Source organism: Antechinus flavipes, chromosome 3 (genome assembly GCF_016432865.1).
Source record: "Antechinus flavipes isolate AdamAnt ecotype Samford, QLD, Australia chromosome 3, AdamAnt_v2, whole genome shotgun sequence".
Lineage (NCBI taxonomy): Eukaryota > Metazoa > Chordata > Mammalia > Dasyuromorphia > Dasyuridae > Antechinus > Antechinus flavipes.
Window position 1 is genome coordinate 383,804,877 of NC_067400.1, and position 19,236 is coordinate 383,824,112.

The window sequence follows — 19,236 nt, forward strand, 5'->3', positions numbered from 1 at the left end:
TTAGGACTAAAATATTGTGGTAAACCACATTCACTGAATACATAATTTAGATAAAAGATTTAAAGCTGGAAGGGACCTTAGAAATCAAATGCATTGTTTTTCCACCTAAATCTTTTTATATGTATAAGAAAATCATTGGATTCCAATAAGAGAGACATTCTGATTTTTTAAGTAAACAAATGTTTTTTCATCTTGGTGATATTAAATAAAATTATTTTTTAAGTTAATTCCTTTTCTAATTCTTATTCCTTCCTACTTTGTCCCACAAATATAGCTAAATGAAAGATACTTCTACAGAGGATGCACCCATTTATCAGATTCATAGTCATAACTAAGTCATTCATTTCATTTACTTTAATTCTATATAAGTAGAAAGATGGTCAGAGCTCATCTACTCTAATGGTTGTATGAATTTTTTAAAGAATAAAAATCTCTTCAAAACAGATTTGTTACTTAGGTTATAATCAGCATAAAGGAGGAATAAACCCAAATTTTATATTCATTCCCATAAATATAGTATATTAAGGCCTTTTTTTTTCCCTGAGGCAGTTGGGGTTAAGTGACTTGCCCAGGGTCAAACAGCTAGGAAATGTTAAGTGTCTGAGATCAGATTTGAACTCATGTCCTCTTGACTTCAGGGCTGATATTCTATCTATTATGCCACCTAGCTGCCCCCTGGTAAGAATTTTGATAGCACAGCTAGGTGGCACAGTAGATAGAAATGCCAGATTGAATGCACTCATATTTTTTAGTACAAATCTGGTTTCACACACTTACTAATTGTGTGACCCTGGGCAAGTCACTTTAATTATGCTTGCCTCCGTTTCCTCATCTGTATAATGACCCAGAGAAGGAAATGACAAACTACTTCAGTATCTTTGCTAGGAAAACATCAAATGGGATCACAAAAAGTTGAACATAAAGGACTGAACAACAATAACAAGAGTCTATAGGAAGTAACTTTTGTCCTTTTAGCTAGAAGTGTTGTTGCACAGCAAAATATTCCATTAAAAAAACCTCTAATTTGAGTAACTTGGATTGCATTTTTTTTGCTTGCTTTGTATTCCATTGCATGTTGCTTTGCTCAGTTAACTGGCATATCATCAACTTCTCTGAATTTAGAAATTATTTACTATTTTTTTTAAATTTAAAAATGAAGCCACTCAAGTAACAAAAAATCTGTGTGCCAGTTTTGGAAAAAATGGAATTGAATGAAATAAAAAAATCAATTTACCAAATGAATATTGACATTATTTTTCTCATTTTTGAAAGTTTGATATTTTAAAAATAAGAATAAACAAGATGAAGTATGTGTGTGTGTGTGTGTGTGTGTGTGTGTGTATGTGTGTGTACGTTAAGCCATCCCACATTTAAGTGATATAATTGTTAAGTGAAATAACACAGTGGCCAATAAATGAGATTCATGCTTTTCTCTGACTTAAATAAAGAGGTTTTTTTTAATCTTTTCTTTATTTTATTTTATTTTCAATCTTACTTTGATCTTCTTTACCTTTATTTTTAGCATGTTAAGAACATTTTGCTAATCATTGTTGGATATTATATCATGACATAATCATAATTACCCAATTTTTTCTTTTTGGTGCTCTGCTGGGATTGTAGAAATCAAATTAACCAGACATGACCCTTGCCATTTAATAACTTATAGTCTAAAACAGATGGTAAATAGTTTTTGAAAGTTTATTGACACATAAAACATGTCATTCATAATTTTTACCTTCATCTTAACCCAAATGAAATCTTTTTCATGCCACTTCAACTGTGGACTTAAAATAATTTACTCTTCTATCTTCAACTCCTGGAAAATAAATATCTCAGACTTAGATATACAAAATTTCCCTATTCCTTCAACTTATTTTAAGTAAGATCATCAGGAAACTTTTCAACAGAAGCTTCTCTTGAAGGACGCGACTATTGTGGCAAATTATCATGGATCCCAGTGAGTGATTTTGTGATTTTTTTAACTTCTTCATCTCCTACTTCATATCATGTAGATGTAGGGGGACATAATTTCTCAGCTTTGTAGCCTTCCAGATCATCTCCAATGTTAGAAATGGACATCATGAGAGTAGGGCAGGCAGTGACCTGGCTTTATTTTTCATCTTTGTGGCAACTACATGGTCAGTTATGCCTCAAAAATCTCTGTGTTGCTAGTTATCTCATCGAAGGTGTGTCTGTGGAGACAAACCTGAACAAACCACTCAGGACATGGAAGTTTCCTAGCTTGTTGCATTTTTAATCAATGCAGAGAAAGATATTGATGTCTTTAAAGTTAGGCCTGTTTGAGCCATCCATTTATTTAATTCAAAAGAAACTACACACTAGGTTTCCGAGAGAGAAAAGCACTGTGCTAGATGCAAGGAGATAGATAATTAAGCTGGGCATGGTCTTTGCTCTCATGGAGTTCAAGGTCAACAAGGTCCTTTCATTTCATTCTTTTATAGCTTATGTAGCACACAAGAGAGATGACTTTTACAGCTCCATGTGGTATCTTTTTTTTTTTTTTTTGAATATAAAAGAAGGAAAACCTGCTTCATATACAAGGATCCTGTTTAATAGAGAAAGAGATAAAGGCAAAGGAAGTATACTAAAAGTATATAGAATTTGGGAACATGGTAAATGACAACTAAGTAGTGACAATTTTCTTATGGTCATAGAGCTTGAAGTGACCTTAAGCAGTCTTCTAAGCCAGTCACTTGTTACCAAAAAGCTTGGGGAAGACAACTAGAGTGACATATTAAAATCTAAACAAGTCATTACTCATCTCTTCAACGTAAAGGAGAAGTTACCATCTGGTGTACATTCTGAAACGTTTGGCATTTTTGGGATTCCTTATTCTGCTATCTTTTTGAGTATCTTCACAAAAAAGTTGAGAAAATAGGATAGAAAAATCTGAAAAAAGGTACATTTTTATCTTAAATATTTTAGAACCTAAACAGTAAAGGGGATGCCAGGTATTTAATCCCTCCCTCCCCTTTCCTCAGGACATTTTTAAAGGGACTCCTTTTGTTCAGAAATACCAAAAGAAAAGCATTAGCATTTTGAAATTGTAACTACCACATTTGCTTCTCAATATTACAGTTTTTTAATAAATTCCTGTGAAATCAGTTGAGTTGAAAAATGAATAAAGTATAGAAAATGCAAATTAAGTGTACTTTTTGCCTTTGTGTCCAGTGACAGCAGTTTCTTTAACACTCAGCATGCTTTTATGGAAAGCTAGTTTCCTACCTTATAGAAATAGAAAACAGTGTATGCCAGGAGGAGAACTGGAACTTCTCAGTTGCAGAACCCATTGTAATGGATGGTATTTGCAATAGTGTTGGACCCAGTGATTGTGTGTCCTCTGTGCATGAAGTATTACAGAAAATACTATTAGAAAGCTTCAACCACTAGCAGAGGGAATACATGTAATTGGCATGAAGAAATGGAAAGCAACTGTATTTTAAAATTCCCATTGATAGTTCTTAGCCTCTGACAACAGTGGCATAATTTGCCTTATGAATGGCATCTGCTAAAATGCAATATACTATGTCAGTAAACTTTTTGCTATAATTTTGACCACTGAAAACATGTAATGTAATGCTTTTTGTGCAAAATAATGAAAGGAAAATCCTTTGTAGCAATATATTGTATCAATCCCATTGTATCAATATAAAAGGAAAACAGAATCATCTTTTCCCTTTACCCTCCAAAAATTAATCCATTAGCTTAAAGCTTATGTTAGGTATTTTGTTCATTTTAGGACATAAAATGAAAATATGTACTAGATGTGATATTTTTTACTCTATAGTAGTGGGCTAATGAATAAAAAATTGGAAAGAATAGAACTTAAATAATTTTGTGCAAGGCTGTAGGCTTCATTTGTTATATTACATTTTAAACAGCAATCTTATGAAATAAATAAGTGAACATCAGCCATGTTTTTTCCATATCCTGACCAATATTTTGGCTGTTTTTCAAAAGAATTGGAATTTTGAAAATTAAATAAAGGTTTCTGAAATACCAACTTCAGAAAGTTTTATTTAATTTGGGAAATTCTGTCCCTTTTTTTTCAATGGGGTCTTTATTAATTTAGTCTTGTTACTTAGTGCTTATATTAAATAATCTAATAAAAGTTAGGGTTATAACATAACGTTTCCCAAATGTGAAGCAGCATCTATTACATGAGACAAAATCTTTACATGGCAAAAATGTAAAAGCCACATATAGAGTTACAAGCACCAAAATGGTACTGTATATATGCATATATGTGTATGTATATACATCCACACACATTTACATATACATACATTGTATGTAAATACACATACTTATACACATGTGTATATCTAATCACACACACACATATATATATGTATGCATATATACACACACATATATGCATATATATATAAATTAAAAATTAAAGTAAATTCAGACAAGAAACAGTCAACCTTGGAGAAAACATGAAAACTTGATCGTGCATCTACATCATCACATCCTGACATCCTGCTTTTTTAGCTTCATGACCTTCATGACCTTTTGGGGTAGTTATTTCCCTTGCAGTGAGAGAGGTCTAGGTTATAAAGGAATAAAAATAAATGCTCTTATCAGGACAGAGAGTTCCATTATTATACACAGGGACAGCAAAGCTTAACAATAACCTAACAATACCCATATCATTGCTTTTAACCTGCTTGGTTTCCCTTTGTGAAAGATTTCTCAAGTGGTACACATACACTTGTCTGCTGGGACAGGATATTATTCATTCAAAAGGTGTGGGTGTAGTTGTTGATTTTAGATAATGTTTACATCACAATAAAATCTCATAATTTATTCTTGTCTTTCTCTGAATTATTTATTAGTGTATAGTGTTTGGTGGTGGGTTTTTTCTTTTGTTTTGTTATAAACATAGGATTAGGAGTATTGTTAGTAACTCGCCAATATGTCAATGGGTAGTCTCTCTGAAAAGGATGTTGTGGGTTTCATTCATTAGGATTTGTAAAGTTCCTTGTATCATATAAAAACTGAAGAGTGTTATTTCATTTTCCATCCACCTCCACACCAATATAAGCCACTTAAAATATATTGAGCTCTGAGAATTAACCTAGAGTGTATTGAAGAGTTTGGTTAATTATAATAAGTAGTATTAAAATGGAAAATATGTGCACTCAGAAAACACGTTCATTGTTACTACTTTCTCTTTCTTCCTTGAGAAGTCATTCCCAACACTGGTTTAACAATAATAACTACAAATTATGCCTTTATGCTTCTATGGTTTGATGATATACTACAGTCAGGCCACAGGTTAGAAACACAGGCTGAGTTATTATATACTGCTGGGTAGTGATTTCCTGTGAACTGATTTATGGATAAATAATTCTATGTTCTTATTATATAGGACAGACAGTTTTTAATTTCTTTAACAAAGCACAGCTGAACAACAGAAAATTATATGCTCCAGCATAGGGACAAGACCACTCTAAAGAGGATAAACAGATGCAATCAGTGTCACAAGGGTCTACCCTTCTTACAAGGGGCCTCATCAGCAGTTGGTGTATTGTGGAAATAATGCAGTGAACTGGAAGCCCCAAGGCTTAGTTATTCTGAGACCAGAGTTTTTATTGACAGGCATTTGTAGAGATCTTTACCAGGGAGTTATGAAATATATAAACACCAGCTTTCGGATATTAATGCTACTGTTTCATTTCCCTGGGCTAAGTTTTCATTGTGCTATTAAAATCCATGTTAAAATGCACCTGGATTAAAGGGAAATTATTTGTAAAATGATATTTTTTTACACAGTAACAAGAAATGTTACTAATAACTACCCTTTCTGATCTATATATGCTTACCTTGAAAATAGACCTGAGGATTTTGTTTTGAGATATGCTATAGATCTCCTTTATGAAGAACTGCTTTTCTGTTTGTTCATCCATTTATATATCTTTGTTTAAAACCTCACTGTTGTGTGCTTCATTGACAAAAGGGATGTTTCTTATCTTTGTATTATAGGTGATAGAAGAAACTTTCCATAGTAAATAGCTGAAAAGTGGGAAGATGATACTTGAAAGAACCTAAGATCCCTTTTAGCACTAAAATTCAATTTCTAACCTAATCTCTCAGTACATCAATTTCTCCATATATTAAAGAGGAATGATTTCATATATAAGGGTTATGAGGATGGCATTAAATATGAATGTAGGAAAGTGCTTTGAAGACAGAAGTAAATGGAGCATAGAAAGTCAAGGTAGTTTTCCCATTGATTTGAAGAGAAAAATACAAAATCTCTTGTGTAAAAATTACTTTTTATAATGTAACATATAGTATTGCATATTATATATAATACATAATAAATAATAATATAATGTAAAAAATTATATGTTTTTTTCTATGTAATATGTAATTTTTCTATGTCAGTCAAGTTGAAGGCCCATGGGAACAGAATGGTTTCTAACTAGTACACTATTTATTTTGCTAACCATCTTCTAGTCTCTAATTTGCAGAAAATCACAGTTGTCCAATTACAAAAGAGAATGAACAGTGATAGGATTATGGGAAATTAAGCAAAACAAATAAAAACATTTTTAATGAAGGTTACTTACAAGAATGTATGTACTTTTATTGAGCCATTGATTTAGAGGATTTGCATTCCAATTCTACTTCTCACACTACCTGTATGACTTTGGCCAGGTCAGTTTCCTCAGATGTGGAGTTCTGAACTAAAATCATCCAGAGTACCTTCCAGTTATATAGCTGTTTGTTGTCTGTGATCCTATAGAAACTTTGTCTGACTCAGTTTTCAGATTGCTTTATTATTGGCTTCAGCCGTTGTAGCTCATATTTAATCTTGCTCTCTATAGGTATTGAAAACAATTGGAATTCAACTTAAAATAGGCTGCTTTCCCCCCAACATGCTATAGAACTTCAGTAAGACAAATTTTATCAAACAGGAAGTTCAATATTATCCACAATTTAAAGTTAGTTCCTGATAGTAAAAGTTCTTCTTCATTAGAAAATGAGAGGAGTTGGAGTAGATAATCTGAGTTCTTCTACAGTGACAATAATATTTGAGTATATAAGTGAGGTGGCTAGCAGAGTTAAACTACTAGTTGGCATGTTCCTTGAGGGAAAAGACAGAATTTGTTTATATTAAGACTCTTTATATATTGACTTGCAAAGTAGTATATTGAATGAATGCATGAAAGCAATTGATTAGACTTCTTTTTAAATTATTATTTCTAGTTTGAAGTCATTATTTAAAAAAAAATTCAAGACTCCACATCAGATTATATACACACATATGTGTGTGTGTGTGTATAAATATAAATAGATATACCTATGTATACATATATACACTTATGTATATATATATACATTGTATGTAAACACATTTATATTTAAGGTACTTCCATATATATATATATATATATATATATATATATATACACATATATATACATACATATGCACATACACAAATACATATGTACACACACACATCTATATTCATACAATATATTCATATTATATATATAAGTTCCTTGAAAAATGTTAAAACAGAATAAAAAACAACAAAGGAATGGAAAAGTTCTTGAGGGCAGGGAACAATTTCCTTTTATCCCCTCTAAATCCCAGAACAATGTCATATGTCATGGTCACTCAATAAATAATTGAATATATAATGTTTACTGGATGACAAAAGCCTCATTCACCCTTTGATTAAATTATATGTGGATTTTAACCCATGTTCAGAAGGCAATGATAAATTTTAAAAAGTTTATCTGCAAAAAGCTGTAATAAATTTTAAAAATCCAAATGCTAATTAATGCTTAATTTTTAAAACAAACTAATTATCACTATTTTTGTATGTAAGAGGTTGATTGTAATAAATATAGTCATTTTGATTAATATTCAGTTTCTTGGGGCAAAAGTTGCTCAAATAAACATAATTATTTTTAGAAATAAATGTCAGCCATGTAACTGACAGATATTAAACTGTCAGGTATTACTTGGTACTTAATTTTTTGAAAGTTTTGTCATATCAGAAGCATCTACACCCAAAGAAAGAACACTGGGAAATGAATATAAACTGCTTGCCTTTTTGTTTTTCTTCCCGGGTTATTTTTACCTTCTGAATCCAATTCTCCCTGTGCAACAAGAGAACTATTCGGTTCTGCACACATATATTGTATCTAGGATATACTGTAACCTATTTAACATGTAAAGGACTGCTTGCCATCTGAGGGAGGGGGTGGTGGGAGGGACGGGAAAAATCGGAACAGAAGTGAGTACAAGGGATAATGCTGTAAAAAATTACCCTAGCATGGGTTCTGTCAATAAAAAGTTATTTTAAAAAAAGAAAGTTTTGTCATATATACATATATATATATATATTGAACTTATCCAATTTTAATTTATATTGCACTGAAAATTATTTTTGTATGAACTTCACCTCCCCAACTGGACTCAGTAATATGGAGCCAAAGGTTTCAAATAGCCCTATCTGCCTAATATAGAATCTAGTATGTAGGAACTCAGTAAATATTTAATGATGGTGATAAAATTCCTGTTAGAAACAATAAAGTTGATCCAAGGAGCTTTGTTTATGTGTGAACTAGTAACAATTTGAAAGGTCATACTTAAGTACTTCTTCATAAACAAAGATTATGTTTTAGTCAAAGTAACTTGGAGAATGATGGTGCTTTAATTAGAAATAAGTAAGTCACCAAGCAGACTTGATTTGGGGTGGTATATGATGAGTTCAGTGTGTGATAGGAGGAGCTGGCAAAACATTCAGAAAACAATATCCATTTGGCAGTTGGGAGAGTGTGACTAGGGATTAGGAATGAAGTAAGGACCTTTCTGACTTGGGAGTTCCTACATAGAGACTGCCCATGAAGTATAGATTTTGATAATCTTCAATAAGAAAAGAAATGTGGACAAGGAGTCGAGAACCTTAGGGCATGTTGATGTTTAGAGGAAAGAAGAAGAAAGAGTAGATGACAAAAAGAAAGAAAGAAAGGTAGAGAAAAAAACAACAACAGAGGTAGGGGATTATCAGTGATAATACAGTGCCATATAAATTTTAATGGAGGAAAACTAGGGAGGGTTTAGTTAATAATTTCAAAAATTGAACGATAAAGATTCAAATATTTGGAAACCTATACTGTAGAAGAGCAATTAGACTTATTTTATTTTTTGCGATTGGTCAGAGCAATTAGACTTATTTTTCTTGATGCCATTGGTCAGAACTAAGAGAAGTTGGTGGAGTTTTCCAAGTGACAGATCACTTGATGTAAACACACACACACACACACACACACACACACACACATATATTTTAGAATTACATTTAAGTAGAATGGCTATCTGGAGATACTGGATTCTCCTTCTTTGGGAGTCTTCAAGTGGATAACACTTTGTTGGATATGGTATATTATTATTTAGCTATGAGTTAAACTAGATTTCATTTCAGTTTCTTTTCTACTCTTAGATTCCATGATCCCCTGAAGCAGGGGATAATGAAGATTTTTGAATATGGCTCTTGTGAAATCATTGGTGGTAACCTATGAGAGAGAAGTTTCAGTAGTAGAATGCACAGAAGCTAGATTGTAGAGAACAAAAGATGAAGTGTAAAGTTAGGAAAGGAAATGATGAATGTAAACTATTTCTAAGGTTTGGCAGTGGAGATTAGAAAAGAAAAAATGGTAGCTTGATGAATAGAAGGGCTATAGAAAGGAATTAAATTTTTTTTTAGAATAGTAGAAACTTGATGATGTTATAAAGGAGAAGAGAAAAGGCCAATGAAGAGGGAAAGACTGAAGATGCTAGAAACAGAGGGGATAATTAATGTTGGACCTTTCATTATACTTTTCTATAGAATCAACAAGTCATTGAAAGGTGAATGAGTAAAATAAGGAGGAATAGATAATGAACCTATAAAAAGTACTTGTATAAACAAACATTTTTGAAAGATTCCCCAGTAATTAATTCCCCAGATTAAAACAACTGGTATTTCAAATAATGCAATATTAAAGTATATGAAAAGGAAAGATAATTTGAAAAATGTAACTCTCTATAAAGGATTTGCACATGAAAATTAGAAAGAAACATTCAGAGAAAAGATCTGTTCAAATAAATAAATGTATGCTGAACATCACTGCATTAACCTAAGATCTTCTACCTATAGACTCTAAAATAAAGCCTCCTAACCATGATGTAGGTAAATGCAATATGATATGGGGGGAAATCCACATACCACATGAAGTTTCTTGAGAAAAAAGCATGAATCAGCAGCTTAGTCCCAAGATGTGAAGAACCTGAGGGAGGTATTTTATGTGAGGGCATTTAGTTTTATATTGTGTGTGTGTGTGTGTGTGTGTGTGTGTGTTTGTGTGTGTGTGTGTTATTCCAGCCAAAACAGTGTTCTTATGAAGATAGATAGGGAATCAGTCTAAGTAAAAGTCAACATTTCCTGTAAGGCAATTTGCATATTATTTCTCATAGAGCTTTGCAGTCTGGTTTTTAATGTGCAGAAGATCATTTCCAGTGTGGGTTTCATTCTTAGTAACTGAAATAACCTTAGTAATCATCCCTCCCTTCCTTCTCCTCTCACTCCAATACTTGTCAGCAGCACATATTTGCAGATGGAATTCACTTTTTGTGCTGTCTGTAATTGAATGGTAAAAAAGGCCTTTTAAATGGGATCAATTTAAATGCATCTTATGTACTATCTGTGGGTGACTACTAACTTAAAAAAAGACACTTAAAATTGAGGAATGGTTTTAAAAATAGGTGTGTATATATTCTTTGAAATGTTTTGTGTTTTCTTTTTATAATGACCTTGTTTTTGACTTTGAGATAACTTGGAAGAATAAAATCAACCAAATCACATCTCACTGTATAACTGGTGGTGGACTCTTGATGTTCACTTCTTGGCTGATATATGTTGTGTGCTATGCACTTTTCATTGTCATGGGAGAGAATGTTAAGAAAACTATCCCCACAAGAAAAACAGCTTCTCTTGGCAAGGGAAATATGACTTAAAGAGCCAGAACTAGAGACATACGGTGATATGAATGAGATCTGTGTTACTTTGCTGGATCCGAGTCCAGGCACTATTTATACTGCAGCATATTCAGCACCAGATTGTTAAATCTTAATACTGAAACAGTGCATCATTTTAATATTTTTGTTCTGTTTATTCCCTGTTTTCAAGCATTATGTCAAGCATTACACATTCATTTATTCAATCTTGGACAGGCCCTACCCTTTCCAGAAAGTTCATTTCATTGTAATATTGTCTAGTAGCTTGATATTTAAGTGATGTGATGTTCTATTAAACATATTTCAGTATTCAGGTTTCCTTTATCTTTGATAACGAAAACTTAGGTTTAGTAATTTATGGGTGCATTTTATATACCAATATCTCTTGTGATACTAAACCCTTCAAATGGTCTGTTTCTAACCTATCAATGAAACTTAATTGTAGCATAGAATAAATAGTTTCTAATAAAATTGTGACTATTACATTGACATTTCATATGAATAAAAAAGCTGTATTGTTTAGAGAAAATGAGCTGCTATATCTTAAATCTCATCAGAATTACATGAGTCCCAGCCATAATGAGTTGGCCTGTCACAGTATCATCTCAATAATAATCTCACATTTACTTTCCTTCCTTTAAAAACAAACAGAAAACCCAACTTTTTGACTCTTTCATGAATGGAATTTTCTGTAATGAGGGTTCTAAATGAAGGGAGGGAAGGACAATGAAAGAAACAAACATTAAGTACCTACTATGCATTTGGCACAGTGCTAAGCAGTTTACAAATTGATCTAATATGATAAATAGTGTCAATTTGATATTTTACATAGTTGATAAATATTTCATTTTTTTAAAAAAAATAATTCTGCCTTAGAGACGATGGAATAGACTTTGGAAGTCATTTAGTCTAATCCTCTTACTTTTTTTCAATTGAGGAAACTGGTCCATGGAGATAAAATTCATGTTTTGTTCCATAGATAGGCAATGGCAGAGCTGGGTTTCAAACTCAGGGTCTTCAACTCTAAATCCATCTTTTTGCCCATGTACCATAGTATTTCCTTTGTAGGCATGTGTTTACAGTTTCCTTTAGGAAACACAGAGAAAGGGTGCTATTGTCACTACAAAGAGCTGGGGTATAAAAAGGAATTTGAAGGCAATTCTGCAATTTTTTGATCTGTGGTCAAGTATTATGCTGCTGCTTTTTGCCAAGGAAAGCAAACCCTCTGGCTGGTGAAACACATATCTGGAAGTGAACTCTAACTACTTCATCAATTCCAAATGCTATTCTCACTGGGAATCACACCACAGTCAGGATGTAACTGTGTGCTAAGCCCACACACAGGAATTTTTCTTGTTCAATTCAAAACCAAATCTTGTATTTACTTAATTTTTCTTTTTCTTTTTAGCTTGTGAAATCAGTAGTCCAGAATATTTAGTCCTGGTCTTACGGTAGAATATAAAGACTTTGGGGAAGGGCTGGAATGCTTTTCATTTATTATTTTTTAAACATTTTTTTGGTTTTCTAAGCAATTAAAGAAACAGGAAAAACATTAAGAATCATAAGTGCAAACCTCATCTTCTCTCCTTACCTTCCTATAGAGGTGGGCTCAATTGTCAGAAAGAAAGAAATTGCTTATTGCTCTGTGATATAAAAATATCTTTGAATTAATTCTTGAATTCTGACTATTGCATGATTTCCATAGTATTGAAAAGGTTTAATAAATAGTAGATAAATATTTATTATCTTTTTTTTCCTTCTTAGGAATAATCAAACTTGGGAGGTGGAATCCTCTCCCCCTCAGTTATGTGACTGATGCGCCAGATGCGACAGTAGCCGACATGCTACAAGACGTCTATCATGTTGTGACATTGAAAATCCAATTACAAAGGTGGGTGTCTCTGAACATCTGTCCTTTCCTATTCTCTGAGCTGCTCTGTCGATCATAGCATTTCTACAGAGATTAGCACATCCTGTCTTCATTAATTTCAGGGCTTTTGATGAAATGAAAAGGAAAATGAAGGAAAGAGGGTGCTTCATGAAGCATCTTTACAGTTTACATTCCAACTGTTTTATATTTTGTTTTCTGAAGCACTGGAGTGGGAACCTGGAGGAAGCTTGATCAATCATTAAAGATCTTCAACCCTGAAAGGGAACTTACACAACCTCTAATTTAATGGGTCCTTCAGGCCTGATTAAATGCTTAGCACATTGTATTTGAAAAATAAACATCTTGGCTTTTTTCTAGGATTTGGATTTTGAAGGGTCTAGACTATGTTTTTATGATAAGATTAGAATGACTGGCTGAGAGCTTGAGACGCTTTCTTTCATTTGTGATGGACTTTCCAGAGAGGAGAAAAACTCTTTCTCTGAGTTGAATTGGAAATCACCTCCTTTTTTTTCTGGCATTTTGAACAACTAGCAACTAAACTTAGTTCTGTACTTTGTCATATTGCCTTGGTAATATATCTTTTCAGCAGATCCTCCATGTTTCTTCTTGGATAATTCAGTTAATATCACTCTCAGTTATATTACCTGTCATTTACTAATTTTTTTTTGTCCCATTGACATAGGCAGGTTAAATTGGTTTCATGAAAAGCAAATGGTATGGTGGAAAGAGTAGTAAAGTTGGAATCAAGAGTTGTGGGCACTAGTCTCTGCCATTTGCCAGATGTTACCTTAGGCAAATCACAAACACCTCTCTGAGTATCAGTTTCTTTAATCTATAAAAAGAGGTCAACGATTTCTTTGAATAACTTCTTAAATGAGGTTGTTGTAAAACTCAGATGAGTTTTACTCTCTCAGATGAGAGAATGTAAGTCACATACTCCGCAACTACAAACATCAAATATATGTGGGTTATTACTTATTAGGCTTGCCTATTAACATAGGCTTAATGGCTCTGCTCTTTTGTAGTATTCTCATGCTACTTTCCTCAACAGCCAACCTGTGAATACATAACTAGATTCTTTGAATTGTACTAAGGGATGGGGTGTGTGAGGACTTAAGATTTTCTGTAAACTTTCTTATGTTGTATTCAATAATTCAAAATGACAAAAATCGTGTTCCATATGTTTAGGCTCATATTTCCATTCTACTTTTCTTCTCCAGATTAATTAAAATGTTTTCTCTTTTCCTTTCCTTCCCCCTCCACTCCAAAAGTTTCATTGCCTAATGTCTAAAGTGAGTGCTTTTCCCAGGCATTTGTGTGGCCCGATTTAAACAGACTGCACTGGGCTCCATCAAACCCCAGAGGAAGCAGCTTTGTACACATGTTACATCATTTAAATAGGACTGGATCCCATTCTTGGCATATATGGTCATTCTCTTATTCCCAGCAAGGTCATTTCCTAACAACAGTTCACCTTGAAGAAAAAGTCTGAATCCCAGAGGAATTCTGAAGGTCCATTGGTTTTTTTATTAGGAGAGCAAATCCTTGTGCAGTAGACATTTATACTTCATTCATTTTCCCCCTTGTGTTTTTCAGTTGTTCAAAGTTGGAAGATCTGCCAGCAGAGCAGTGGAATCATGCCACAGTCCGCAATGCCTTAAAGGAGCTGCTCAAAGAGATGAATCAGAGCACGTTAGCCAAAGAATGCCCTCTTTCCCAGGTCAGTATTGCAAGTTGCTACTCTGAGCAATACAGAAAATTGGTGAGAGTTTTCCCCTCTTCCCTTCTTCTTAATGTCCCGTTTTGGGTTTTGAAATGAAAAATTTGTATAACACTTGGTCATATTCTATCTCATATTTCACTATTATTTACAGGCCCCCAGTAGAACTTAAGCAAGATCTCAGGAATGGTGATGCAGTAAAGTGTTGAATCAGCAGTTTGTAGTCCCTTTCTCTCAATTTTGTTTTGTTTTGTTTTTCTTTTTCTTTTCTATCATAGTTTTTCCCAGTGGTCAGATGTGTTTTTTCTACTTTACATTTCTGAAGATAGTTTCAGATTCAGTGGCTAATTTTCCATGGAAAAATATACTAGTAGCTGTTGTTTAGTTGTTTCAGTAATGTCTGACTCTTTTGAAGTTTTCTTGGCAAAGATTTTGGAATGGTTTGCCATTTCCTTCTCCATCTTATTTTACAGATGAAGAAACTGAGGCAAACAGCCCAGAGTTGTACTACTAATAAGTGAGATTAAATTTGAACTCAGGTCTTCCCAAATGTAGCCCCAATGCTCTATCCACTGTCCCACTTAATTTTTAATGAACTGTTTATAATCAAACTCCGGCTATTTCTGCTACAGGTTTTTAATCCACCCATTCATTCACAAGGTGGTTAATGTTGTGAGGAGAGGGAAGTGAAAGACCTTTCTCATTTTTGTAGTCTTCTCTCGCACTAAGCATCTTTTTTTGTGGCTGCTCAAGATGGGTGCAGCTGGAACTGGAATGGATTTTGATTATGTTGGCACTACTAGAAAGCCACGTTTGATATTCTGTTTCCTAATGGGATTTTTAGAACTTGATTTAGTCAATGAGCTAGCTCTACTGGAGGCTTTGTGGCACAGGGGAGGGTAACTCAGGAATCATAGGATCTGATTTTAAAATCTATGACCTATGTGATCTTAGACAAATTGTTTCACTCTTCTGTAAAATGAATGTATTGGGCAATGTGGTCCCTAAGGTTTTTTACAGCTCTAGAGCTATGATAGAACAAACTGTTGAGCTTAAAAATTGAAGGGAAGGTCAGTGAGGTGGTGGAGTGAATAGAACTCTAGTGGCCTTGGAATCAGAAGGTCCTAAATTCAAATCTGACCTCCTACACTTACTAGTTCTGTGAGGTTGAGTAAATCACTTAGCCCTCTTCCCCAAAAACAGACAGCTTTTTGAAGGAATTGAAGGAAGACTGAGAAAGCTGATTATGTCATGAGATGAATATCCTGATTCTGGACAATCCATTAGATAGGGGACCAAACACTTTTACTAAATATTTTACTCAATATTTGTGTTGCAATAGAATCTGAAACCTTTGAAGTAGAATATGCTTATTCCACAGTGCTATATGGGAAGAATCTCCTAATGTAAAATTGTTCCCTGTTTCTAAAACTTCTGAATGGAGCCTCTTGACTTGTCTGGAAGAATTTCAGCCTGAAAGCTTGTATTTCTAGTGTTTTTCTCCTTTTACAATTGTGTAGGCTTACCAAATTATAAACAAAATAAATATTGAAAGTAACAAATTGGGATCAGATAAAGAATAAATTTTGGATAAAATTTCAAATTATTCTAAATATCAATATATATTTTAAATGTATGGGCACAGGAAATTGCAACAATAAATTATGTTATTCCTTGCTCAAGTTGGGGAGGTGCCTTCCATCTGTCTCCCACATCAAAAAAGGCCTTCATTGTCTGTGGATAAACACTTGAACTACATAGAAATGGATCAGTTTTTTAGGAAGGACACTTAAAACATATAGAAATTAGTGCAGATCTTGATTTTGCTTGTCATTGTTAAATGTAAATCTGAGTGTATCTGTGTCTTCTGTTCATATAATGACTGCAACAGCATTTTGGAAATGAGAAAAAACACTGGGGGAAATGATTTAATTTGTTGCCAAACAATACATTTTTATTCAAAACAGAGGATTCAGCCACAGTAACACAGTCAAGCAGTTTTGACTCTTGCTTTGCTTGATTTAAGTTTATACTCATTATCTGATTGTCTGGTGTTTGGAGCTGATTGACATGTGGTAAAACCATAGGGACAGCTCTTTAAAAAGCAGATTGATAACTCTGTAAATACTTTACATATATTTAATCAGCTATCTAGTCACCTTGAGCACTCTACTTAGCTTCTCAAAGTTCTGTAACTTATTCAAAATTTAAGAGATGTAACTATGCTTCAGTTTGTTCAACAAGAAAATGCTGTAGAAAGCTTTTCTTACTATATTAAGCCATGGGGGAAAAGCCAAATGTTTGGATCAGTACTTTTATATAGATAAAACCTTTGTCAAGGGAAGAAAAAAGATAATTTACCCTGAGGTTGGGTTACTCAAGTAAGGACAGGCATAAAATTGCTCTGACCCACAACCTTCAATGTCTTTACTTAACTATATTGTTCTTCAGCTAATCCATAGCGACCAGCCCAGTTTGAATATTTGTTCTTGATTTGTTATGGACCACAGAGGAATAGTAAACATGTTAGACAAATAACTTACTTATGAGGTCTGTGCCCTTATTAGAAATAGCAAAGAAGCATCAACTTTAGTTGTTAAATCCTGCTGCTTCTGAATATGAAGCATAAAAGTAAAGAAAAAAGTCATGAGGATGTTTAAAATTTTAGCTAAATTTCTGTAAATTCAAAGTTATTGTCACTTTGATTACTGCATTCTTCCATTTTCTTAAAGAATGAGTGAGAAAGCATTCCCAAAAGGCTTCTGTACCAAATGCTAGATAAAATGATGGGAATAGAAGTAGAAAAATTAGATAGATCTACTCTTAAGGAACTCATCCTCCAAGTTGTGGAGTGTAATTACAGGATTAATGACAAGGCCTAGGAATCTTTAGGATTGTGGGATGGTGCCCATTACCAGTGGAAAATAGAAAGTGGTCCTAAGGATTGAAGTGTAAAGGGAATTCTGGGTTCCCTTCAGCAAGAGTGGGATTTGGATGGATAGATGTATTCGTGTAAAAATATAAGAGGAAGAAAATTCCCAGGAAAATTGAGAATAGATTCTGGGGTAAGATAGGAGGAAAAATCACCCCTCGTGGTTTAACCTGGTTTTGGATGAAGCCTTTCAAGTACACCTGTGGGATCTGGGGCAGTCTGCGGTGAGAGGAGTGGGAAAGAGGACTTGAGCCTGACTGATTGAGTCTTTCTGGGGGAGTAGGAATATAGGTTTTGCCTGGCACTACATCAAGGATGTATACAGATGGGGGATGTATACAGGGATGTGTATATATCATATGACAAATGTATCTGTATACAATATTCATGTGTATATATATAATATTTACGTATGTATACACGCACATTACAGTTTTTTTTTTAAGCCACTGATTGTGTCACTATTCTTGCCAGCTAGATCTCAACATAGGGTTTAGCAGATTCCTAGTGAGAAAAGAGTTGACATCTTGCTCGAGTGTATTGTTGAACTTTTTTCTTCTTGTCCTTTGGCCACCCATCCCTTATTTCTCCTCTATTTTGCTGTCTGTATTCCCAAACGTCAGACATACATCTGATGATGATCATAACATCTTAGGTTTATTAGCTACCCAAGTAGGCTTATCCATCAGAGTAAACCTATTATAATCCCAACCCTTTATAAACATCAATTTAAATCCTTTATAGTAAAATTGTGGGGTCTCCAGAAAGATATTTTCTATTTATGTCCATGACTTTAGATCTTGCTGCCAATACTCCACTCCTGCAATATTGTTTTACCTGGAATCATATTTTTTGCAAGATCAATAATATTAAGTGAAGTATGTCTGTAGTGTTAATAATATATATAAGAAAAGCAAAAGTATAATAGTGCTATAACTGAAGCAAGAAAAACAACAGTGACTATGTTACATACTTTCCTAAAAAATTACCTGTACCAAATCTGTAATATATGCTATTTCTCCAATTGGCTAACTATGTAAAGAAATGATTCAGTGTTCATTGAGGTTTTTTATATACACGAACAGATAATTATAAATGGATTTTCATGGCTATCCCTATGTATATATTCACCCAAGGTTTTCTGATAGTTTAACTTGACATTTTTTCTGTGGTTGTAAAGATTATGGTTCCTTTAGATAAAGGACGTAGCTTGAGTGCAGCTGATGGTGAAATTACCTGGGTTAAAACACAATCTGGTTTGGGGCCAACTCATTGTAGTATGGTAGGTAACAGGAGTTCTAAGACTGAATAGGTTAACTTCTCCAGAGACTTGAGTCAGAGACTAGGGGCAACTAATCCAGCTTCTTCATGCCATTTGTTTCACTGATCTGACTAAAAGTAGTCAGCTTTATCCTCCTCATGATAGCACATCAGAAATGATCATCCCAACCTTCTTTCTTTTGGAAGTACTTTTGTAATATCTAAATAGAAAATTGAGCAATTTGACTATTGGATGAGGTAGTTTCTTTCAAGGACTAGTTTAGAAGATTTGGCAATGTTAGCAATAATACTGCTTATAAAATGTAGGGCTGTAGTATCTATTTTCTCAAATTTATGGAATTCCTATTTAGATAATACTAATTGAGA

The 19,236-nt window shown here is 33.6% G+C and overlaps 1 protein-coding gene across 1 annotated transcript in view; it reads left to right on the forward strand.

The window, feature by feature from the left end:
• The window catches only part of SATB2 (SATB homeobox 2), a 212,996-nt gene that overhangs the window by 71,328 nt on the left and 122,432 nt on the right, over nucleotides 1-19,236 (forward strand). The window contains exons 4-5 of the mRNA XM_051985926.1: nucleotides 12,811-12,937; nucleotides 14,534-14,657. Coding sequence (XP_051841886.1) covers nucleotides 12,811-12,937; nucleotides 14,534-14,657 — 251 coding nt within the window. The remainder of the gene's footprint in view (nucleotides 1-12,810; nucleotides 12,938-14,533; nucleotides 14,658-19,236) is intronic.